The 25,064-nt window shown below is 44.3% G+C and overlaps 1 protein-coding gene across 1 annotated transcript; it reads left to right on the top strand.

Annotated features, from left to right (window-relative positions):
* Nucleotides 1–12,185: 12,185 nt before the first annotated feature.
* On the top strand, nt 12,186–23,891 carry ENDOD1 (endonuclease domain containing 1). The gene is made up of 2 exons (XM_053456527.1): nt 12,186–12,646; nt 22,502–23,891. Exons 1-2 carry the CDS (start codon nt 12,359–12,361, stop codon nt 23,561–23,563), a joined length of 1,350 nt encoding a protein of 449 aa, XP_053312502.1. The 5' UTR covers nt 12,186–12,358; the 3' UTR covers nt 23,564–23,891.
* Nucleotides 23,892–25,064: the final 1,173 nt, after the last annotated feature.

Genomic DNA, 25,064 nt, shown 5'->3' with positions numbered 1-25,064 from the left:
TCATTACCGAGTTGTTCGACCGCCTGAAGGGATCAAAGGTGTTCACTAAATTGGACTTACGTGGTGCTTACAACCTCATTCGTATCCGTCAGAACGATGAGTGGAAGACAGCTTTTAATACCCGCTCTGGCCATTACGAGTATACAGTAATGCCATTTGGGCTCTGTAACGCCCCAGCAGTATTTCAGGAATTCGTTAATGACTGTTTCCGGGACTATCTTCACCAATTCGTTGTCATCTACCTTGATGACATACTTATCCACTCGCCGGACCCTATTTCACATCGGATACACGTTAAAAAGGTCCTGGCACGCCTTCGTGAAAACCGTTTATACGCTAAATTGGAGAAATGCGTATTTGAAGTTTCCCGCGTACCCTTCCTTGGTTATGTCATTAGCGATACAGGGTTTGAAATGGATCCTGACAAGCTGCATGCCATTCTGCAATGGCCTCAACCACAAGGACTGAAAGCCCTCCAGAGGTTCCTCGGCTTTGCTAACTATTATAGACGATTTATCCGAGACTTTTCTAAGGTTGTGGCTCCCATGACTGCGCTCACTAAAAAGGGGTCTGACTGTCATAATTGGCCTGCCTCCGCTGTTCAGGCCTTCCAGAAATTGAAGAATCTGTTTGTGTCTGCTCCGGTCCTCGTTCACCCTGATGTCTCTCAACCCTTCGTTATAGAAGTAGACGCTTCAGAAATCGGCGCTGGAGCGGTCTTATCTCAGCGGAAAACATATGAAGGGCCGCTACATCCTTGTGGGTTCTTTTCCAAACGCTTTTCTCATGCGGAGAGGAACTATGACATCGGCAACCGGGAACTACTGGCAGTCATCCTCGCCCTTACTGAGTGGCGTCATCTCCTGGAGGGTTCCCGCATACCTGTTACTATTCTCACAGACCACAAGAACCTCCAGTATATTGCTGATGCCAAACGTTTAACCCCCAGGCAAGCACGATGGACTCTCTTCTTATCCCGTTTTAATTATGTTATTTCCTATCGCCCGGGGTCTAAAAATACCAAGGCCGACGCTTTATCCCGTATGTTCTGCACAGCCACAGAGGAGAAACCAGACCCGGAACCCATCGTCCCAGCTAACCGTATTATCTCCGCTGTATCTCTAGCCGTTGCTTCTCCCCTCCTGCAACGCATTCAAGCCAGCCAACCATCTGCTCCAGCCCATACCCCACCTGGCAAACTGTTTGTGCCTCCTGTGTACCGTGAAAGGATACTTCAGTTACACCATTCCACAAAGTTTTCTGGCCACCTTGGTCTTCGACGCACCTGCCAGGCCCTAGGCCTCCGTTTTTGGTGGCCCTCCTGGAGACAAGACGTGGCTGATTACCTCAGATCCTGCCGCATATGTGCCACTACCAAGACCCCCAGGACTCCTCCAGCTGGTCACCTACGGCCCCTTCCAGTGCCTTGTCGTCCCTGGACCCATATTGCCATGGACTTCATAGTGGAACTTCCTCTATCCCGCCGCTACACCACCATACTCACCATCGTGGACCGCTTTTCCAGGATGGTTCATTTTGTTCCGCTAGTTAAACTTCCCTCAGCCAGAGAACTCGCGGACATCTTCATGAGAGAAGTTGTTAGACTCCACGGAATTCCCCAGGACATCGTATCTGACCGTGGAGTCCAGTTCATCTCCCGGTTCTGGAGGTCCTTCTGTAAAGCCATAGGTATCACCCTGTCCTTTTCCACGGCTTATCACCCCCAAACCAACGGGGCAGCGGAACGTTCTAATCAGCGCCTTGAACAATATCTACGAGCTTTTGTTAACGACAACCAGAACGACTGGGCTGACCTCCTCCCGCTTGCGGAGTTCGCCCTCAATAACTCCGTGCAAGGCTCCACCCAACACACTCCCTTTTATTGTGTCTACGGTTTCCACCCGGTTGTTTTGCCTACAGACACCCCAGAGGTAGGGGTACCTGCTTTGGACGCACACCTAAAACACCTGTCTTCTGTTTGGTCCTCTGTCCGTTCTGCGTCCATAGCTGCTTCTCAGACACAAAAGAGGTATTATGACCGTAAAAGGTTACCTGCCCCTTCCTATATGCCTGGAGACAAGGTGTGGCTCTCTACCCGTCACATACGCCTTCGCTGTCCTTCGCAAAAACTAGCACCGTGCTTTATTGGACCATACTCCATCATCCGCCGTATCAACCCTGTCACATATGAACTGAACCTGCCACGTAACCTTCGTATTCCTCGCACGTTTCATGTCTCCCTCCTGAAGCCAGTGTTGTTCTCCCGTTTTACTCGTCCTCTGGCCAGCCCTGGTCCCGTTTCTGTCACTTCCTCGGAGAACTACGAGATCCGTTCCATCCTCGATTCCCGCATCTTCCGGGGTGCTCTGCAATATCTGGTTCACTGGAAGGGCTATGGACCTGAAGAAAGATCTTGGGTGCCCGCCTCCGAAGTCCGCGCGCCTCGGCTGGTTCGCCTCTTCCATTCCAAATACCCCGGGAGGCCTGGCAGGGGTCCTGGTCGCCCTTCGGGCGGTTCTCGAGGGAGGGGTACTGTAAGGACTTACCTGCCTCTCCGGTCCCGCGCCGTGGCTGGTCCCGCGACGCTGCCTCCTCAGCCGGCTTCCCGGGCAGCTAGTACCACCGCTACCCGGTCGGCGTCTTCACCGCGTGGCCGACCACGCGGCAAACAGGTAGCACAGCGCCACCGTGTGGCCAAAAAGTAATATTACACGTTACATACATAACGTGTTCTTATAGCCTCGGGTGACCTCCTTAATGCAGGACACACCTCCACCTGTCCCTATTTAAACCTGGACTTCCTCTTCTGGTTCACCCTTGGTTGGTGTATTCTGTGGTTTTCCTGTACGAGTTGCTGTGACTATTTCTTCGTTTGACCCGGCTTGCTGACTTCGTTCCTGTCTCCTGATTTGGCTCCTGATTCCTGTTCGTCTGGTATTTGATTCGGCTTGTTTGACCTCGTCTCTGGATTCTGATTTGGCTTATCCTGATTACCTGTCTGACCCGGTTGGTTCTCTGACTTTCTGGTTCCTGTTTGGCCTGGCTAACTCTGCCATCTGGGGTCCTACCTCACCATAATCGTTACATAGGGACTGTAAAAAGCGCTGCAGAGACTGCTGGCGCCATATAAATAAACGTTAACAATAATCAGCAAGCGTAATAATTAATGTGGCAATTTGCATAACTGCTAATTAGATCTGTTATTAATATCCCAGTTACTTTTGCAGTTTATTTATACCCGCAGATGAGTCATTGGGTAACTAGCGCTGTTATAGGGTAACAAGGCATTCATTGTCTTCTCACTTGTCATTCTGCGTAGTGAGCCGGGCCGGACTGGGACTGAAAAGCAGGAAACATTTGGAGACCGGCCCCATATAGTTTATCTCGCGGTCGCGCTCTAATACTCACACGCACCCCTTATACATACCCGAGTCACACTATTCGCCGTACAAATAACTATAAAACATTCTTTTTATCACATTATTTGTATTAAAATGCCAGAAAGCAAAAGTGTTAAAAGGCCCTAATAAATTAAATACATTACATATAATGGAATCAAAACATTTGCTACTGCAAACATTTTTAGATAAAAAAGTTCCATTTTATTCAGTGGAACAAAACAGTAATAATCACATTATTCTTCACGATATTCTTGTAAGAATCTTTTGGTTATTAACACCCGTGACGGTTGAGCTTAATTATGCTTTGGCCAATTCATATAACCAAAACCTCTCATTTATATTATGTTTATATATTTGTTGCCAACTTTATTAGGGTAAGAAGCGCAGACAGTTTTTGTTTTTTGTTTACATTGTACAGCCAATACACTGTTTCTTGCAGCATGATTACACCCGTTTGGTAGGCCTCGTATTATACATTTGTATTATTTGAGCCTGTGACTAGCTTAGCGCACCGACATTTCTTCTTTTCCCAGTTATTAATACCACCACAACTGTTCTAGCGCTGCATCATCCAGTGAATACCTCATCCCAGATACATTATTCATTAATTTTTTTAAACGCACAGAGTTCATGGTGCAAGGTGGTCTGCGGTGTGTTTATGGGGGAAGGACTGTGAAACCAACAGGAATAATGAAATCGGTTCTTGCAACTAAATTGGGTTTCCCTCTGAAGATCCCAACCACCATTCAAGTTTCTGGGATTAGTCCTTTGTGATAAGATATGCAGATTGAAATAAGAGTAAATAACACAATACCTTTACTTTCCCTCTCACTGATTTCTGGGCCTAGAGTGTTTTGTCCTCTGAAGTGACTACAAATTCAGGAGGGCGTTCTATCTCTGGATAAGTAAACATTAAATAAATCAATTTATTACTACTGTTAAGTACAGTGCACACACTGACACACAGACCAGGACAGCCTCTGCCACACCGACACCCAGACACACACATCAGGACAGGTTTTGCCACACTGACACCCAGACACACACATCAGGACAGGTTCTGCCACACCAACACCCAACACACACACACCAGGCTCTGCCACAAAGACACCCAAACACACACACCAGGACAGGATCTGCCACACCGACACCAAAACACACACCAGGACAGGCTCTGCAACACAGACACCTAAATACACACCAGGAAAGGCTCTACCACACCGACACACCCAAACACACACACACCAGGACAGGCTCTACCACACCGACACATGCAAACAGACACCAGGACAGGCTCTGCCACACCGACACCCAGACACACATACCAGGACAGGCTCTTCCTCACAGACAACCAAATACATCCCAGGACAGGCTCTGCCACACTGAAGCATAAAAATGTATTTTCTACACTGCTTTGTCATTATCTCCCCCTATTGTGTTTTTGTCCCCTTGTGTATTGATGCCCCAGCCAGGTCCCCCTTTAGTATTAATTACTGTCTTCCCCCAACAACATAACCGTGTGTATTGCCTCTTTGTGCATTTATTCTGCCACACCCTTGTGTATTGCCCCCCAGCATTGATTTATGTGATGCCTCACCTAATACGTGGGGCGAAGTGCTGAGGCACGGCCATTGGGCGGCGAGGTGCATGCACGCCAGCCCCTTTAATTTCATTAGGTGCTGGCAGCCGCTCAGCAGCTGGTTTGAACTGTGTTTTTGCCGTGCAGCTGCAATGAATGTTGATCTGCCGACCGGCCCACAGACGGTCAGGCCCTGGTAGTGAGACGTTGTGCAAGTAAATAAATATACACGGCGACGGGTCTCTGTCTTTAAATCACGTTTCAGCAGATGAATCGAGACTAAGATCGGACCTGTGGGTGCTGTTCAGCTACACAAGAACTTACAATCGTTAGTTTAAAATCATATTATTTATTGTTTTATATAGCAGCATCATATTCCACGGCGCTGTACAACGGGTAATCAGGACATAGCGATTAGTTTAATTACTGACGTCAGTGGGCAGTCCTGGCCGCGTCCCGCAAGGGAAGGCTCCGGGTAGCCGGAGCCCAGAAGTTCCCAGGTATGTTGATGACTGTTAATAAAACTTCTTTCTATATATAATTGGAGTTATAGAGCTCTAGGAAAAGAAAGAAAGAGAAAGAAAGAAACATTTATGTCCTAAAAAAAGGGCACTTGTTCGGTATTGTATTGCAGACATCGTTTCAACAGCTGGAACTTATAAATGAACTTGCGTTAGATACTCTCCTTATTACTTTAGAAGAAGGTACATGGAAGAAGGATGAACTCGATGGACTGAAGTCTTTTTTTCAACCTTCTATTCTATACTGTCGCCATTATACGTGTGTGATTTATTTATTATATTACAGCTTACGTATGGGCTATGAGGCATGTTCTCTGCTTATTATTAATTCATTTATATACCGCCATCATATTCTTCAGTGCTGTCTCATCATTATAACTTGATTGTCGCACGCATGACCTGGCTACTACCTCCCAGCCGTTGCTCTGTTATTTCATCACTGTGGTTCTGGATATCAATTTCTTGCCTTGTGCTTAATGCAGAGGTTGGCAGGTTTCCAAACTTCACTTCACTTAATGCGTTCTATAGCAGAGGGATCTATTATGTTTAATTTTTTTTGGAGGGGTCACTGAGGGTCAGGAAGCTGTGTGCACATGTCTGTTATACTGTCAGCGTGTATCGGCCGCTACAAGCACGGCCAATGGCAAAACCCAAAGAGCAGCAACATCAGAAGGCTTTGATCTTGGATGACCGCTTCTTCTTCACGTGCTGCTGAGGTCTGATTTCATAACGGCACATGAAGGGAATTTGAACGTGCGCAGGATAGGCACGTCTCTATCCTAAATATAAGACCAAGCATCGAATAAGGTTTCCCCAGTAACATTGTTCTTAGTGCTCATAAGAAGCCCCCCATTTCCCCGATAAAGAGGGTTCCTGTTGCATGCCCTGATTGGCATGTTGTGCTCTTCTTTGTGACCTGGTTCCTAGGAAACTTTCAGTAGAGGCGCTATATCTTACCCCTGTAGCCAGCTCAGGGTACGAGGAAGGTGGCAACGACGGGCAGCTTTGGGATCTGTTCTTCCTCTTAGCACTGGCATAACAGAGGCTTCCGCAGCCCCTGCATTCCAGTGGGGTCAATCCAGGTGGACCCAATGCCTCCCAGGCCATGCCAAATCCCTCTCCACCCAGGGTCGGAGAGGCACGCTCCTTCAATTCCTGCATGCTAAGTCTGACCACCGAGATATGATGTCACTTCCCAACGCTCAGATCCAGGCAGTGTGTGAGGACCGCATGGGAGTGTCCCATTGCACAGCGCCAATAGGGTTAAGCAGGCATTGCACATGCGCAGCTACTGCCGACATTAAGTATGGGGGTCTAGATGAGCGAGGATCCTAGCGTTGTTTTCTTGACATCTCCCTAGAATAAAACCGTCCTTTTAATGACTGCTCGGCACGCACCCCGGCCAACCTTCTTCACGAGTTGATGTATTTAGCAGACACACACTGAATGTCAGGACACGTCTCATGTAAAAGGCCCTGGTAACCCGTCTGCACGATTGGCCTCTTTCCCTGCTATTATTTTATTAGTCTCCTAAGTGATCCGAATCTCAATTTGCGATTTATCTCTCTAAGGAAGTGATGGTGTTCCCAGTAGATAAGGCTACGTTGGGCCACCCTGTCCCAAATCCACGCTGTAAATATTTAAGTAATTATGGTCCAGTTATGGATAACCATTATGCATGTTTTTTTTTATCATCTGGAATTTCTCCAGAAACCAAGGTATTTTCATCATAAATCTCAACATAATCTCACTGTGTTTATTGTCTAATCGGTTGTCACAGCAAGCTTCCCGAGTCCATTGTTTGGAGAAAATGTTGCCTGGGACCTCTCAGGGTTCACCCGGAGCGTCTGGTTGAAAACCCTGTTTCCCTGGGTCAGTTTCACCTTTCACCGGGCAGGAAGTAGCATTTGGCCACACCCACTCCCCCACTCCCTGCCTACTCCCTGCCCACTTTCCCTTCTATTCCACCACCAAGTAAGGGTTGTATGGGGCTAGCTCCACCCCTACGCACAGCTGTCCCTGCCGCTTCACCAACCAGTGTCACCAGAAGAAGAGAGATCTCTGGATAGACTTTGTGGGAAGCTCTCAGCTATGTGTATGACTCATTATTATTATTATTTATTGTTTTATATAGCGCCATCATGTTCCATAGCGCTGTACAATGGGTAGACAGGTCATAACAATTAGTATATAACATAACAATTCGACTTACAAAAACAAAAAGGTGAGGAAGGCCTTGTGTATGTGGCTATGTTTATTGCGTGACAAATCTGATAGCAGAACAGGATAGCGAGACTAGGGTGATCACATCCGCCATGTTTTCCAGGCGGATGTGTAGACTCTTGGAAGGGAACCATTAGTCGGTTCTACATCCTCCATACTGCAGGGCAGCATTTTATCTGAGCTGGTCAGCAATATGTAAAAATGATATGTGTCCTGGAAAACATTGGCGGATGTGGTCACCCTAAGCGAGACCTGTGCCGAGTAGCTATTTATTGTAGGGACATTGTGGGGTGATTAAAGTATAGTGATTAATAGTAAATTACCATGCGCTGCCGACATTTTTAACATTAATTTATTTTATGGGTGCAAGTGATGCCTGCTGTATTTGCGCATAAGGGGGAAAAAAACATTGTTACCATTTGTTTGGTTACTATAATTGACAATTCATGCGTTGGGTCAAAATAATAGAATATTGATGAACTGAGTCAGCTCACATAGATTATTCCCAGTGGTGATAGAGCGGTGTGGATTCCCCAAGAGCAGGAAGGGTAAAGACTAATAAGCAGATAACACGGGTCCATTGGGGTAGGGATGTAGGGTATGGATCCCTGCATAACTGTCATAACATAAACATATATAATATATCTAATAGACAATATTGATCTTCTCCCCTTTCTTTATGGTTTTGCGTAATATTTCTCGTATAGGATTCCGTCCCCGACAGAAAGGCAGACGGTAGCGGCTGTATGGATTTTCCTTCCGGTAAAGTAAATTTTATTGTTAGGATAAACTGTCAGGAAATGTCCAATTAGCGATTTTCCTGTATTGGGAGCTGAGCTCATCCTGGTCTGTAAAGTCTCCTTTAAGGATTAGTGCTTCACTTCTTGTTATTTAACTTCTATTCTAGAATCTCTAATATTCCATCCCGGCCTTTTCATTCCCCCTTATCAAAGTTTTTTTAATGTTTCTTTTTTTGCTCTTTGATATAACTGGGAACTTTCTGGCTCTGGGTACCCGGACCTTGGGCAGGTAGGTGGTCTTGCTGATGTAGGTTGGTGGCCCTGCTGACGTCATCAGGCGGCCCCGCGGGACACATACCATTTTAATGGGGAAGTGGGCTGGGAGTGGGGCGCGCCGCAAGGCTGCTCCGCCTAGTGACCCGAAGCGACTCTTCACGCGGAGTCTCCGGGGCGAAACTTGGAGAGTTCCCAGGTATGCCGAGAGAAATCAGTCCATAGAGAAGCTTCAGTGTCGTTGGGTCATTTTATCTCGTTCTGTCATTTTATTGTCCTGAAATGAATGGGACAGTCTGGACCGGGCGTTATGAGGTGATTTTACCGTGAAACATGATTTACGCAGCGGCCAGGCGTAAGATAAGGTGGGACTTAATGTGATGTTAATGCTTAACAGTGTGTGACATAAAGAAATGTAGAGGAATCTGCAATGTTTTTGTTTTATTTTATATTTACGATATTTTTGATTGACTTGGTGCATTACGAGAGGGGCTCCAGAGCCCCAAACGCCTTAATCTGGCCATGGATGTACTATATACACAGAAATCTTGATGTTGACTTTGGTCCATTTTATAAACTGTAATATCACAAAGTAATCGCTGTTTTTGGCTTGACTTTAGCGACTGAAAGCAGCATATATTAGGAGAAGCATAGACTTCCATAACCAATTAAATCGAGTCATGCACGAGGGACAGCGAGGACATACATTATTCATACTCAGTATAATGACTTGTGGTTATTACTGTAAGCAGATGATGCTCCCCTATGCTAGCGCTGTCTGATGCCTTCTGTAGCAGACCAATTTACCAGTAGCCGAGGGCATTTGTCTTAGCTGTGACATATGCTTTAGACGTCTGGCCATTTGTTAGCTTGAATGAGGCATGTACGCTGTCTTTCCCCTGAGAGCTCCCTTCATCTAATGGATTCAAGGAACGTTCCTCATTTCCAGACCGGATATGTTTGTAGCTATTATGTGTTTTATATGAGATATTGTATAAAGTATTTCAGAATGTAAAATACTAAGCAAAATAAAACCATTAAGATTTGAGCATCCTGGTGGAACGATCTTCCATGGAGTCCCAAGCATCCTGGTGGAACGATCTTCCATGGTGTCCCGAGCATCCTGGTGGAACGATCTTCCATGGTGTCCCGAGCATCCTGGTGGAACGATCTTTCTTCCATGGAGTCCCGAGCATCCTGCTGGAACGATCTTCCATGGAATCCCGAGCATCCTGGTGGAACGATCTTCCATGGTGTCCCGAGCATCCTGGTGGAACGATCTTTCTTCCATGGAATCCCGAGCATCCTGGTGGAACGATCTTCCATGGAGTCCCGAGCATCCTGGTCGAAAGATCTTCCATGGTGTCCCGAGCATCCTGGTGGAACGATCTTCCATGGTGTCCCGAGCATCCTGGTGGAACGATCTTTCTTCCATGGAGTCCCGAGCATCCTGCTGGAACGATCTTCCATGGAATCCCGAGCATCCTGGTGGAACGATCTTCCATGGTGTCCCGAGCATCCTGGTGGAACGATCTTTCTTCCATGGAGTCCCGAGCATCCTGCTGGAACGATCTTCCATGGAGTCCCGAGCATCCTGGTGGAACGATCTTTCTTCCATGGAATCCCGAGCATCCTGGTGGAACGATCTTCCATAGAATCCCGAGCATCCTGGTGGAATGATCTTCCATGGAATCCCGAGCATTCTGGTTGGATGATCTTTCTTCTATGGAATCCTGAGCATCCTGGTGGGATCATCCTTGTTCCTAAAACCAGCTAATGACATTGTTAATCCATCTCAAATAAGAGACGTTGGTTTGATGACAAAATATTGGTTGGTAATTGATGTCACATCACAACGTGACAACAGTTTTAAGATGATGACCTGTTTGCTCTTCTGTAGAGAAGACTTTATATGTGCGTCAAGTGAATTATCAATGACGTCGCTATCACTGTGACAAAGGATTTCCATTAATCCTAAAAATATGTGTGTCGTTTTATTGTGCTATATCACTGTCTACAAAGTGCGCCCGTTATGCAAACATGACAAGCAAAGCTTTAGGATCAGCCCAAACCCCTGTTCTATTACTAGGAGTTTGGGCTACTTGCAAGCCCACATGTTGCCACTAGGGGGCTACATGAAGGAATTATTAGGAATCAATGGATCCTTTCTGGGCTTTATTCACTAAAGCAGGACTTAGCAGGGGAGTTGTAGTTTCAATTTTCTGAAATCTTAATGCATTAGAAAGGGACAACTTTATCTGCAAGAAGGGCTGAGAACTCTTACCGGTTTAAATATTTGTTACACAGGGCATCTAAGCTACTCTTGGTCATTCATAATGTAACATGAAGTCTCTGAGATAAAACTGCAGCTCTCCTGCTAACTCCTTCCTTGGTGAATAACCACCTCTGCGCTCCATTGATGAGCTTTGCAAGCATTTTTTATATCTATATTTTCAGTGAGGGAGGGGGGGCTTTACTGGCCCATTTGCCTCTGCTTGCTTCCACATGCAGAAAATTGCCCTACCCAGGTGCCAAAGATGCACAAGGAGTAAGTCTGGATTTCCCATAAGGCCAGTAAGGAAGACTCCTAGAGAGCCACTCACTCACTCAGTGGGGCCATAGAACTGGGAGCGGGTAATTATAATTCCGTGTCCATTCTCTAACCCTTTCTTATATGCACTATGCCTACAAAGCCTGCTTATTTTTGTTGCTTGCCTATGGCCCCTCAAACAGGAGCGGTCCAGATTGGACTCGGCGGCTACGGGAGCGCAGCGGGGTCACGTTAAGAGATGATATGTGACCCCAAAGTCTGCGAACAGCTCCAGGCAAGTTTATGTAAGGCTGTGAGAGTGTGATAATAGAATAAGGCTCTTTAAGTTTGAGTGTAACAGTGTGAGAGTAAGTGTGTGTGAGTGTGTTAGGACATATGTGTGTTAGCGTGTGTGCTATTGCGTATATTATTTACTGGGAAGGGGTGGGGAAGTCAAGGGGCCGGTGGTTTGCTTGCCTTCACCTGCCTCCTGAGCCAGAAGGTGCCAGCTGTCCCCTGGCTGGGATGTCAGGCTCAACACCAGCATCCCTGATGAGCAAAGGAACTGTGAACCAGAGTGCATGAATAATATTTGTTATTACTATAGATATATACACTTAATAAAATAACCAGCTCATGAAAAGAACAATAAACATAATCCCAGTATAACCAGGTAGCTCCAAATCCCACATGTCTCATCCTGTCTGCCTAGGCTTGCTGAGCCTCATAGGAGTTGTTGCTGTTGGCTGTCCCCTGCCCCACCCTTGGATGGCTATAAATATGAGCAGGTATAGAAGGGGGCACTACAGGGTCTGATGAGTGGGCATGAGGATCGTGTGAGCGGTGACTCCCTGATGGTGAGTGAGTGAGTGGGGAGGAATCTCCCAGCAGCCCTTGCGCCCCTGCAGTCAGCCTGACACTGCAGCAGTCAGCACAGGTCTGCCTCGTTCTCCCAGGGAGGGGTGAGGCTTTTTAACATTTCATTCCTCTAAACAAACCCTCCCCGAATTCCTCCCCAGCCGTCGCCCAGTAGCTGCATCCCCGGGGCAGGTGGTGAGTGCGAGTGTGTGTGTGCGCAGTGTTCTCACAGCATGGAGGCTGCTGCGCTTCTCTGCCTGGCTGCGCTGCCCTGCCTGCTGGATGCCAGGCTGGTGCCGGAGGGCGAGGATGGCTTTGCGGAGTGTAATGGCTACTTTTACCAGGGTAGCCCACCCCAAGGCTTCAGCGGACCCTCCTTTGCCAAGATCTGCCAGAAATACAATGGGGACAAGCAATTTGCGACATTGTACAACACCCAAGACAAGACACCGGTGTATTCTGCATTCACCTACAGAGAGGGGGCTGCCGGTGGCCCGGGGGGCTGGCTGATTGAACCCCAGGTAAGTGTCTTAATCAGAAATGGGGCATTTGGGTATTTAAGTCTGATTTAACCCTCTGAGTGCCATGCCCTCATCAGAGGGTTAAATGGAGATGTGCCAACATGCTTTGCGGAGGAGTGTAGGGTAGAGGGGAAAACAAATGGGGTTAGGTGATTAGATTTGGGGCATTAGCAGCCTTTATAATGCTCAGTGCTGTACCATATATATGACAGTATACTGTGCCAGTCAAGGGTTATCTGGCATATTAGGGGTTAAATCTGTAGTATGATTTTGGGGGTGTTAGGCAGGTGCCCGGGGTATTTCGGTGAATGGCTGCCATTATGAAAAGACTTCAGCCTGTTTGTTACATAGTCACCCGGGCAGGGCGAGATTTATCGGAATTGCCCCCCAGGTATAGGCTCTGCCCCTCCCCACGTCAGCCATTGTCACGGAGAAACACGATGGTCCACCGAATGCACTAACGTGTTATGTGTTTGTTGTGGCATCTAATGGGCAACCTCCCTGTTATCTCCAAGAGCCTGAATTCACTGAGGGTTGTGCCAGGGTTAAACATAGAACGTGACGGCAGATCGGCCCCATTCGGCCCGTCTAGTCTGCCTAGTTTTCCTGCTGCAAAGACTTAACCCTTAATCAGTCCTCGGTCTCGTCGTAGATTCAGGAGCCGTGTCCCTGTCCCGTATGTGTTTAAATTCCCTGACTGTATTAGCCTCTAACGATTCTGCTGGGAGGAGGTTCCGTGTATCTACCACCCTCTCAGTTTAGTTTCTTCTTGGGCCGTTCTTGCAGAGGAAAACTCGGCGTTGGCCCTTTGTAAAGATACTAAATGACAGCGCTGGGTGTTATTATGTATAGTTGATTCTAGATCGGAAGCCCATTTGAGCAGGGCTCCTCGCCTTTTGTTTCTGTCCAAATTGGTATGTGATGCCCTACTTGTTATGTCCTTTTTACCTGGTAATTTACTGTGTTTAATAGAAAGGAGATAAGTACCATTTGGCACATCTGGTCTGCCCATTAATTCTGCCCCTGATTAATCAGCCCTTGGTCTTCAGGTAGCTGTATGTCTGTCTTAAAATTCCCTTACTATAACCTCTGCCACTTCTGCTGGAAGGCTGTTCCACTTATCTTGCAACCTTTCAGTAACATGAAACGTCCTTACATTACTTCTAAGCATATGGCCCTCTGTTTAAGACCATGGCCTTTTGTCCTTACATCTCTCCTCCTTTGAAACGTAATTCTCCCTAATGCTTTGTTAACTTTATGTTAAATAAATTTATGTGTTTAAATATATTGATCCCATCCCCTCTCTCTCTTCTTTCATCTCCTCAAGTTATAGCTATTAATACCTTCCAATACCCCCAATTTTTTGTGAGACAGTCACAATGTTTAGGCGCTGTCACGGTTACCTGTCCCACTTTTGGGGATCATGGGCCAGTCGGGGGGGAATCCTCTGATCTCCTCGGATTGGTCCAGGGAGCTGTAAATTGAATGGAATCTGTACTGTTGCAGCATAGACCTCCATTGCAGCTCCCACATGGCCACCTCGTGACACTCTCAAGCTGAGCATCGCAAGGTGGCTCTTCGGCCAAGGTGGGCAGGTGGTCACAGTGGAGATCAGATCTTCCTGTTCTGGGGCTGCGTTTCTCCATTTTGGGATAAATAACACTTCCGGTGCTGCCCCCTAATCTTTTACCTTTTTGTAGCTCTCCCCTGATCTCTCTCCAATGTGTCAATGTTCTTCTGAAGATGGGGTCTCCAGAACGGCACAAGTGCTCTAGGTGAGGTCTGACCAGAGATCTATAAAGCGTCGGAACCCCTTTTTATACTACTAACGCCACCGACCATACAACCCAGCATTATATATATATATTACTGCTGTCAGCACAGTGTCCCCCTTCTGATTTTTTTTTCTTCCCAAATGCATTATTTTACATTTATAAACGTGGAACTGAATAAAATCCTGTGCTGCTACACGGCATTAGCGTGACTACCAGACGACGCTTTCTGGCGGTACACGTTGGTAATAACTAACAACATAATAAAAAATATAAATTGCTGCTATTTTGGGATTTTATAGGCCTTCATAGGGTGTATTAATAAATCTCATCATTAGAGGCCCGGACTGTGACGGAAGCCGAAGCGACAGCGAATCATATCACATAAGATAAATTCTGTGTATCAGACAGTGACGTACACGTGATCCATACACTGAATTAACTCCTTGTATTCCATGAAAGAGGTCTGTCTGAGAACAAGTGGCATTGTCGCCACTGTTTTGCCTGAAGGAGGGTTACTTGGTGGCACCAAAATTTGTCATTAGTAACGACCCGGGGCCTTTTACGCTGTTTTTCCAGACGCACCGCACTTTTTTGTTTTTGTCCACTTGTGCCACCTTTTTTATTTTTTGAATTGTTCGCGGAACTTGCATGCATCGGAAATGCAAAAAAATGGAGCCTGGCCCCCTGAAGACCCCCTTTTTGGTGGGGATGTGGATTAAGCCTTTGGTTCCCATATCCTCTCGAAGACTTAAGTGGTCCCCCTTTTTTTTGGACGAAGAAGAAGGCCACGAAGATCCAGCTGCCCCGTTGGCTTTCCAGGGAGAGAAGGAAGGGGCTACAAATCCTCTCATGGAGAAGTGCAGCCCCAGAAGAGGAAGAATTTCATGGTTGTCCATGTTATAACCCCTGACAACAAATAACATTTAAAGGGTTAACCCACGAATACGCCCAAATTAATGCAGGCACGTCCTGCCCCGTGAAATGCTGGATATGATTGTATGGCGTTTCAGTAACATAAGAGTCATCCATTTGCATCATGCCCTAAAATAGAAAGAATCTCCACGGGCTTCAAATCGGCAAATAACCCGTTTCTAAAAATAGACATTTTTTCATGCCTCCTACCATGCGGTGCTTTTCCATATACTAGGGAATGCGGCGTAAGATAATAGATTGTAAGCTCCTTGGAGCACAACCCTTTTTTTACCTTTTTGTATCCAAAATGTTATGTGATACACCACTCGCTGCGACTTTTACAGTGCTACTTTGTACGATGGTGCTATACAAATCAAATAGTATAATATCTATATGAGCCGCTGCAATAATATAGATTTTCAGATATTAACCCCTTCATGACAAAGCCTGTACATGTACAGGCTCACAATGCATTGGTTTTTTTTTTCGTGTGTTCTGTATTTGAAGCCACAATCCCATCGGTCTGGTCCGTGTCCCTCTACATTATTAAGATTACGTTCATGGTGCAGCAATGCATTGTGGGTCTTTTTGCAGCGCAGGCCTGTGCTATTCACTATTGTTATGATGCAGCAAGTGAGATCCAGCCTCTCGTTCTTCTCCCATCCAGACTCCCTTTCAGCTCCGGTATCAGAGTTCCCGAGCGGTGTTACGGGTTCCAGGGTTCTAGAGGCAGCAGATCGGGAGTGTCGTCTCTCTAATGATCTGCTTGTTCTGCTTAAATTAAGATTTTCACGCTCTGTCCCCACCCTGACAGTCAGCATTTGCTCAGTTTATAGACGTGATGGAATCGACTCTCCGGGGACCGAAAGCTTTTGTCTTCCGTTCTATAGGGTCGCTTTTGTATCAAGAATCAGTATCTGCTGATCTTTTGTTCTTGTAAACATATCACCCTTATCCAACATTATACAACATTTACAACATATACAACATCGCCTTCTTCAAGAAGACTAGCAAAATTATTAATAATAAATTATTATTATTATATTATATTAATATATATTATATTAATATATATTATAATTATTATTAGTATTAATATTTAAAATTTAGAATTTATTCCATATTTTTTATACATTTACCCATCACTAATTAAGGTTAAGTTTCCATTGAGCAAACATAATTTAATACCACTTTGATATTTTGTATACATTATATAATATTCTAACATATTGTATCCATAAGCCAATGATTACGAGCCTTCGCGGTTTCCAATATGCCATCTGTGCGTTCTAAAAATGGCTGCAATATAAAAAATAGATTAAAATTCATTATTTCCACCAATGCCTTCTTATATTAATTTTAACACTGGCTCAGGTCTTCATACAGATGTCATTTTTTTTTATTAATGTGCAAATTGGGTATCTACATAATGTAAGGAACTCTTCAGGGGCGAATTGGTCTACCATATGCTTATAATTAATTTAGTCCCATAAATCCAATTAGGAATTCTGCTAGACAAAGGAGTCCGCAAGGAAGCTGTAATTTTAACGAAAGTGCATATTTTTTATGTATGTCAGAAGCTTAAGTGCACAGCAGCTATTACAGATGATGTCACCATCATTGATCGCCTGTTTGGAGAGCCGTATCGCTATTCACTGAGAGCTCTAGAAATCCATGTTATTGGGGCAGATGTTTTAGGTTATTATATTGAGCTATTCTATTTCTTAAGGAGACCGGGCAATGGATGATGGGACACTTCAAGACTTCCATTAGTGATCATTGAATCACACAGTATTCAATTAGGTTTGTAATGTATCACTTGGTGGGTTAAGAGGGTCTACAGCTGATCCATGTCAGTGAGGTTGTGGCCACAGGGGGGTAAGAACTTGCCCTTTATGGGTTTCTTCATTACTGTAGAAGCCAATTTGATGCAGTGTGGACCATATATGCTCAGTTTGACCCCTTGAGCACCATAGAGAGCACCACAGAGACCATACATTCTATAGGAGAGAAATCACATGGGAAATGAGGACTTCTTAGTTGACTGGGATTGTCCATGGATACAGCCGTGAGACCTTTGGTGGTCATCGTGGGATCAGGTGCTAGACAATTATCATTGGTCAGAAAGCCTGATTGACTTGCCTTTCTAGTCCGGCTTGATTGAAAGTAGTTGATTAGTGGCTGCTTACTTGGAGAGGCATGCGCAAGAGCCAGACAAAGGGTAGGGCAGGCACCTCAAGCCGTAATGTGTTAGCTTGGTTAGTCTGCATTTTTTATTGGGAGCATTTGTAACAAAGAAAAAAGGTCAGCCATGGACTTACTTGTGCCCAATCAGACATACTGTAAATTAAATGAATAGCTTATGCTGAAATGCATCCATTATTTAAATGCCAGCGGTGTTTGGCAACCCATGGCTGGTCAAGAGGAGATGGGGGGGGGCAAAGGTGTCTAAGTGGCCATCTCTGCAATTGCTGAAAGCAAACACACACTAAACACAGTTCTACTTCTGTAGTGTAGTGAAGCACTCCTTACCCTCAGAGAAAGTCCTGCATTGTTTTATACTATAAGAGTTTCCTCGTACGCAGGAGCTTCGCGTGTCCAAACAAGCAAGTCAAATGCCCTGAGACCTTCTCTGAAGACTAAAAGATGATCTGAGCCACGTAAGCAAGTATTAAAAAACAACACTGCATGCTGGCAGCTGATCTATTGGTAGATCAGTTCCTCTGCATGATCCATGGAAACATGAAAAAAGTAAAATAAAAGGTGTTTTTTTTGTCATTTAAATATAACTATAGCCTGGCCTCCCACAGGACCTCCCTTTGGCCCTCAATGCAATAAAGGCACGTCTGTGGAATGTAGCCGGTTTCGCATGTTTGTTGAAGGTGTTCAGTAAAGTTGAGGATCATGAACTACAACTTTCATGATTGTCAGCCACCCCATGTATAGGCATGATATGCATTGTAGTGCATCTGGAATGAGAGTCCTTGTTTTGTGATGGGTCTCATCAACCGCTTTAATGTGGTCAATCGCCTCTTGTGCAGTTATAGAGCTTGTAAAGTTTGAGACTGAGAATTATATCACAGCCTGGACCCGGAGGCCTGCGCACCATCCAGTCATACATAGCCTGGGACCTTTTTCCATCATCTACGGCTATTCCAGATGTGTTCCTTTGTGTTCCCTGACACACCATATCCATGGAGGTCCCACCAATTTACAGCCCAACGGAATTAAATCCAATGATCTCCATCAGAATGAAGATTTGGCATGTTTAGGTGCCTTAAGACTTTTAACTAGAGCTGGACAACTCACAGGGGTCAGGTGGCCACGGACCTGGTCCTGCTGGTCCTCACCTTATGGGGCATCTTGTATACCTTCCTTCCACCTGAATATTAAGATCTCCCATGAACTTTTTTGTGTGGCTCCCAAATGATACAGAAATCCTCCAGCCCTGGTTCCACCATAAGAGCCCTTCTTGCGTCCAAATTGTTACATGATGCGCTACGTCATGTCTTGTTTGTACAGCGCAGTATGATGGCGATATATACACCAATAAATAATAATAAACCGACATGCAAAAGCTTTCTTTCTGAACGTGTTCAGCTATGCAGTGAAATCAGCCAGCCATGGATATCGCGAGGTTCCACAGATCTACAAGCCGCATTCTCATGGACTGAAGCCGTGGCAAAGAACCAGTCGTTAGGAGCGGCAATTATCTGCCGTATTTGCTTAACTTCTGTGCCGTTGGCTGTTTTCTGAGACGGCTTGAGTTTACGCTACAAAACCCGTCTGGTAACATTGTAACTACGGGCTCTCTGATGTTTGTAACAACTGAGCGTTCTGAAGGGCGGCTGCGCCCGTGGATTGCATTGTCTCGTTACCGGATTACCGGAAGGGAATGCCTGTTGACCAGCGGTACACCTATCTCCGAATGGACTGAACTCTACATATTGGTTAAACAAAAGCTTTTGATATGGCTGTTGCTTATATTAATATACTCTGGCACTTTGCCAGTAGAGGAGAATGTATTGAGAGCACGAGAACGCGTGCATGCGCAGAAAACCCAGCAGCACTGCCTGACCCTAGCGAGAACACAGCCTATGAGTAGATAAAGAGAGTTTTTTTTAATTTTTTTCTTCTTCTAATGTATAACTGAATTGAGGCCCCCGGTTGGCTGAGATAATTCCTGGTGTATGATCACAATGCAAGACTGACGGTACATAAGTGGGTTTTTGGCCAGCGGTCTCATTTCTCTGCGATGCTTTCTGTCTGAGACAGCACTGATCGAGAGACTTCTAGTTATTCGTCATGCCGGAAAGGGAGCGCAGAAGAGTATCTGAACCTATTCCTGGAAGTGCTCTGAAAATGTCCCTTTATGTACGATTGAAAAAGCAGAACTGATGTGAAGACCTTGTGTTCATTCATTCATTCATTCACTAAACATCCCGGACTTCATTGTCTTCATTTCCACCCCTTTAAATCCAAGGTGTAAGTGAACGTGTCACCCTTTATTCTTACATTCTTAAATCTTTCACACATCACATTATTGTTATTATCTCTTATTTATATGCCGCCAACAATTTCCGCAGCACTTCTTACAGTCCCTACATTCAAAGGGTCTTAAACTGACAGACTAATACAAACCGATACATTAGGTAAAGAAGACCCTGCTCCCAATCATTCTACCTTACGCTGTCTGGAAGCCCACCATTAGAACCAGTTACCCTGAGCATGCAATATAAATAGTGGTAGATACATGGTATCGCCTTCCAGAATCTAAGACAAGACTAAGGACAGATTAAGGTCGGAGTCTTCACATGGGGAAAAACGGGCAGACTAGGTGGGCCGGATGGGTCTGATCTGCCGTTAAGTTCTGTGTTTCTCTTTCTGTTACGGATTCCTGTTTTTCTCAGTAATAGTCTTATCTCTGCAGTGCAGTTGCTTTGTATCTCTGTGTAGAAAAGCATTATGGGATCGAGTTTGAGATGAATGTAAGACTAGATGCGTTTACAACAGAGATGTCGCTAGAAACCTCGCGAGTCACTCCTACCTCTTTCAAACGCTTCTTAAAATAAAGCTAAGAGCCAGCATTTCTTTTATCCAATTTGTTTGGTTATTTTTTGTTTTATATATAATGGAAAAAAACTTTAACCAAATCAACTAAACCTAGAAAATAAAGAAAGGAAAATTATGTGAATATTTATGTGAATATTTTAATATCTACAAATTGTAGTGTTTTTGCTTTTTCCTTTTTTTTTTATTTTAGAACATTTTTCAAATATTTTTTATTAAATAATTCTGCTTCCTGTTTTTGACGGCAATAAAATTTCTAAAATAATGTATTCAAAAAAAAAAAAAAAAAAGTTAAGCAACAGCTAAAAAAAAAATGCGGCTCCAAACCCTGAACACGTTGCCCTGAATTGAGTCATTTATTTTCACAACAAGCAGTTGGCTTGGTTTCGTAGTTTGACTACATTCGTTTTTAACCCCTTAAGGACAATGGGCTGTCCCTAAACCCATTGAAAACAATGCATCTTGAGCCCGTACATTTACAGGCTTTGTCATTAAGGGGTTAATATTATCCGGGACATTGTGCCGAACGCACACACAGGAGTCTTGTATCTAAATGTGATAAACTTGTATAAATCTATACAATTATTTATATATATATATTGTGGATTTTTGTTGTTGGGAACATCCTTGTGGAGAAGAATTGAGAATAGATTTAGAAAGCTTCCATCCGCGAACCTAATTCTGGCGTTGGATTCATTTGTGTCCTCCCCAGTGATAATGGCTATTATTGATCGATTCCTGGCCACAGAGAACAGCCAGTCATATTCCAAGGTCGTTAGCAAAACGATGCAAAAGAGCAGGAAATGAAGAACCAAAACGAAGCCCGCATCCCTTCCAGATCCGTAAGGAGAAACATCGTCTAGTAACAAATACTGAGATTGGGACGATAAACTCTAAGGATAATTGAAAAGGCTACATAAGATGAGTGCTCGTAAGATGAACTCTGCCCTTACAACAGGGTCTGAATTATTATTTTTTTAAATCACACACACACACAATAACAAACTGCTCTTGTGAGCTTGCAATCTAGTCTGTGGTTGAGGAGGAAGTGAAACAGTAGGAGAGGACGGCTTGGAACGGGTGTGAGTTGATCGGGTCCGGGCGATCTGTTGAAGATAGGATGATGGCTGAGAGTGTTAGGAAGAAAAGTTGTACGCTTCTCGAAACAGGCGGGTTTTTCAGAAAGCTTTTGAAACTTGCGTCTGGCGGATAAAGTCTGACGGGACGGGCATTCCAGCGATAGGGCGCAGCGCGGGGGAAATCCTGAACGTGGCAGAGGGAAGAGGTAATGACGCTGGAAGGCAGATGCTCATAGGACATAGTGGTCTATAAGCCCATTAAAGTTAATGTGGAATATTTTGCATATAAACACTCCGCAGATCAAGGGCAGCCTGGGTGTACGGATGCACCTCATTTCAAGGAACGGATATGATCCAACAAATCTCTAACCACCACAATGTAGGTTTATTAAGTTGAATATGATTTATAAAAACAGAGCACTTACCTTTATGAAAAGTTTGCACCACTTTTGGTTGTATCCGGTCCTTTAGTAAATTTAGTAAAGGCGGTTTTGCTGCTGCTAGAGCGCTGCATACATTGACCATTGATTGTACTAAGTAAAAGATTCTGATACTAAAGATAACTGATATTTTGTATTACATATAGATTTTAGAAAATGATCTAGACGTTTCTATCGTGTAATTAGTCTGTTGAAAGAATATTTTTGAAAGGTGATTTCAAAATGTATTGTATTCTTTTCTGTTTTATACCAAATCTACTTTTCACATACTTATTTTAGACGGCTACTTAATAAATAAATAAATAAATAAAGTCTTAATAACCTGGCCTAATAATTTGAATAATGAAAGATGATGGGGTAATGACTTCATTGGAGAAGCAGAACTTCATTGACGTAAAGAATGAGCTTTAGCAAGGAAAGTCACCCAAAATGTTGCTACAGCCAATTAATCGTGCAGATAAAAGAAGTTAGAACAATATAAATAATATAAACAATATTAATAAACTTTTCTCTGCTCAAAGAAAAAAATCTATTATGTTTTTTTTAATGCTTATAAACCCCTTTATTTTATTATTTCAGCTGGATGATGCAGGAAGCAGTCTGGATGAAGCTACAAGCGGGAACGAGATCTCTAATCAGATCAGTGGTCTTGGTGGGAACCAAGCCTTGGAAGAAGACTATTCCTCCTCGGAATACCAACCAGGGTCTCTGTTCCATTCAGCCCATTCTACGCTTACTAACGCCGTGCCATTAACAAGTAGCTTCAAGGAAAAATGGGTGTCGGATGCCGACAGATTTGTAAAAGAAAGCTTGTTACCTTATTGTGAAAACGGGGAGAACCTGCACCTTATTGCCGGTGCCGTTCCATCCAGCGTTAAACTAAATGACAAGGTGTCCGTTCCAGAGTTTGTGTGGCTTGCCGCTTGTTGTAACGTCCCCAATGCCTGGTCTGCTGGAATCGTTAAGGGAACCGGAGATTTGGATAACCTGGAGGACATAACGGTGGAAGAGCTGGAGAACAAGTATCTTGGTGGCGCCAAGCTGTTTTCCAATCAATGCGGTGGAGGTGCTGCCCATCCGGAGAGAAAAGCAACCTCCGACGCCTCAACTCAGACCGACACAGAACCCCCCGGTGCAGCGACGGGACCTTTTTTCAGATTCGTTCAGTTCCTTATCTGTATTGTATATGAAATCTTGAAAAGTGTGTTGTATCTGGTTTGGTTCCTCGTAAAACAGGTCTGTAACCTGGTGTTGGGGAGGTTGTACTGGATCTGGACCGCCGTTACCACCTATATCTTTGCACTGTGCAAAGTCTTGTTGGGTATCCCTTATGATGTCCTTCGTGTTATCGGAAACGTTATCTGTGGCTTTGTAAGAATAATTAACAATGTCTTCTCTGCTGTGTGTCTCGTACTTAGGCTACCGTTGAGGTTTCTCAGTGACATCGCTAGTTTTCCTTACTACACACTTTGTGCCATTCCAGATGTTGGCTTAGAAATATTAAGTGGACTTTGGGGCGTGTTGGCATTGGGTCTGAATGCCATCTTTGGCGCTTTTGGTGGATCTTTCTCTGTTGCGTCGTTTGCCGGTAGCAGTGTCCTCCAGAGGTTCGTAGGACAGTCAGGAGGATACGAAGACTGAATTACTATATACACGGTAACAATACTGCTGATTGAGTTTCATGTGCTAGCACTTTACAGTAAGTCATTCATAATTCCAGTGGAATCCATACCAAAATACCCTCAGTTCCTACCATGTCTATGAGTGGTTTTTGTTTGTTTTTTTTTTAGTAAAATCCACAGGGATTAGACTTGTTTAGATGCATCACTAATGCTGGCTTCAAATTAACTTTGCCCAAGAGCTACCAACTGGCTTTCAATCTCATTTTTTTTACACATTCCCTGAGGAACAAAGAACGTCACGCAGACTTCCATTTAAAAGTTTGGCCTTTTGAGAAAAATCATCCTTTTTTTCAAAAATTTTTACTTAAAATTAATGTGCAATAATAAGACCGCTGAATTCCAAAACTGAGAAGAAATCTTATGGAAGGTCGGAAAATGTAGGCCGATAAGAGCGTGTCCTGTGCTTCTAGACCGCTCTATGCGAAGAAGGCAAGTACCCATAAACCATCTGATATATTCACCAATGCTAAAAAAAATCTTTAATCATGATGTCATGATGACCAGCAGTCGCCAGCTTTCATCTAGCATGTTATACGTTTTGTTGGTTTTTTTTTTAGCGGTATATATAATCGACTTTTGCGGGTACATTTGTTGATAGCTTAAGAAATGTAATACGGGATATAATATGGTCTAGAAAAGGAATGCTCCTGTTCCATTAGCTCCAGAGAACCTGGCATCAAATACAGAATGATGTATTATATTATTGTATGCTTAAGCGCTTGTTTTTTTATTTTAATGTTTTAGGTACTGGCTGTCGTAATTATGTAGATATCCAGGAGATGTACAAAAGGTGCAATTTTTCACCCAGTCTAAACATTCTTATTTTTTGTTCCGGTTGTGTCTCGAGCAGTATTGTTGGGGGGGGGGTGTTTTTAGGTAGCATTGACGTGTGTTTTGAAGGGGTTGATGACGGACCTTGTGCTGTATTTTGTTAATGGGTTTTTAGAGGTGTTCGGTGACAAAGTACGGGTTTTAATTATGGAGTTGGAAACGCGGTTCCGTGTTGTGACGGCGGCGCGTCTCATCGGACAGCTGGGAATCGGGAAATCACGAGTAATGCTGGAGGTCGTAGCGGAGACGGTAGAATAAACTGAGGTTTTCATGTATAAATTGTTGGTTTTTCTCTTTTGTGAATGTTTACTACATAACCGTGATCTATAAAATAGGAAATAAAGGAATTTGGGGACCGGTCTCATCCAAAATGCTAAACTAAAAGGTGTCTTTTTAATTGGATTTCAGAAGTGTTTTATTATTATGGGAAAAGGCCATTTTAATTTTTTTTTCACCAGTTTGGTTGTTTTTGGGTTTTTTTTTTGGGGGGGGGGTTACCAATCTCCAGCCATTTGAACTTTTTGGGTTGATGACTACTAAGCCGGCCACAACCAGGACTGTGATCGAACGGTCACGGTTAAAAGAAATAGTGCATGCGCAACTGCACGGGTACCTTCACTGGATATTGA

The sequence above is a fragment of the Spea bombifrons genome, chromosome 2, assembly GCF_027358695.1.
Source record: "Spea bombifrons isolate aSpeBom1 chromosome 2, aSpeBom1.2.pri, whole genome shotgun sequence".
In the NCBI taxonomy this organism is placed as follows: domain Eukaryota; kingdom Metazoa; phylum Chordata; class Amphibia; order Anura; family Pelobatidae; genus Spea; species Spea bombifrons.
This window is presented reverse-complemented; position numbering and strand designations above follow the sequence as displayed.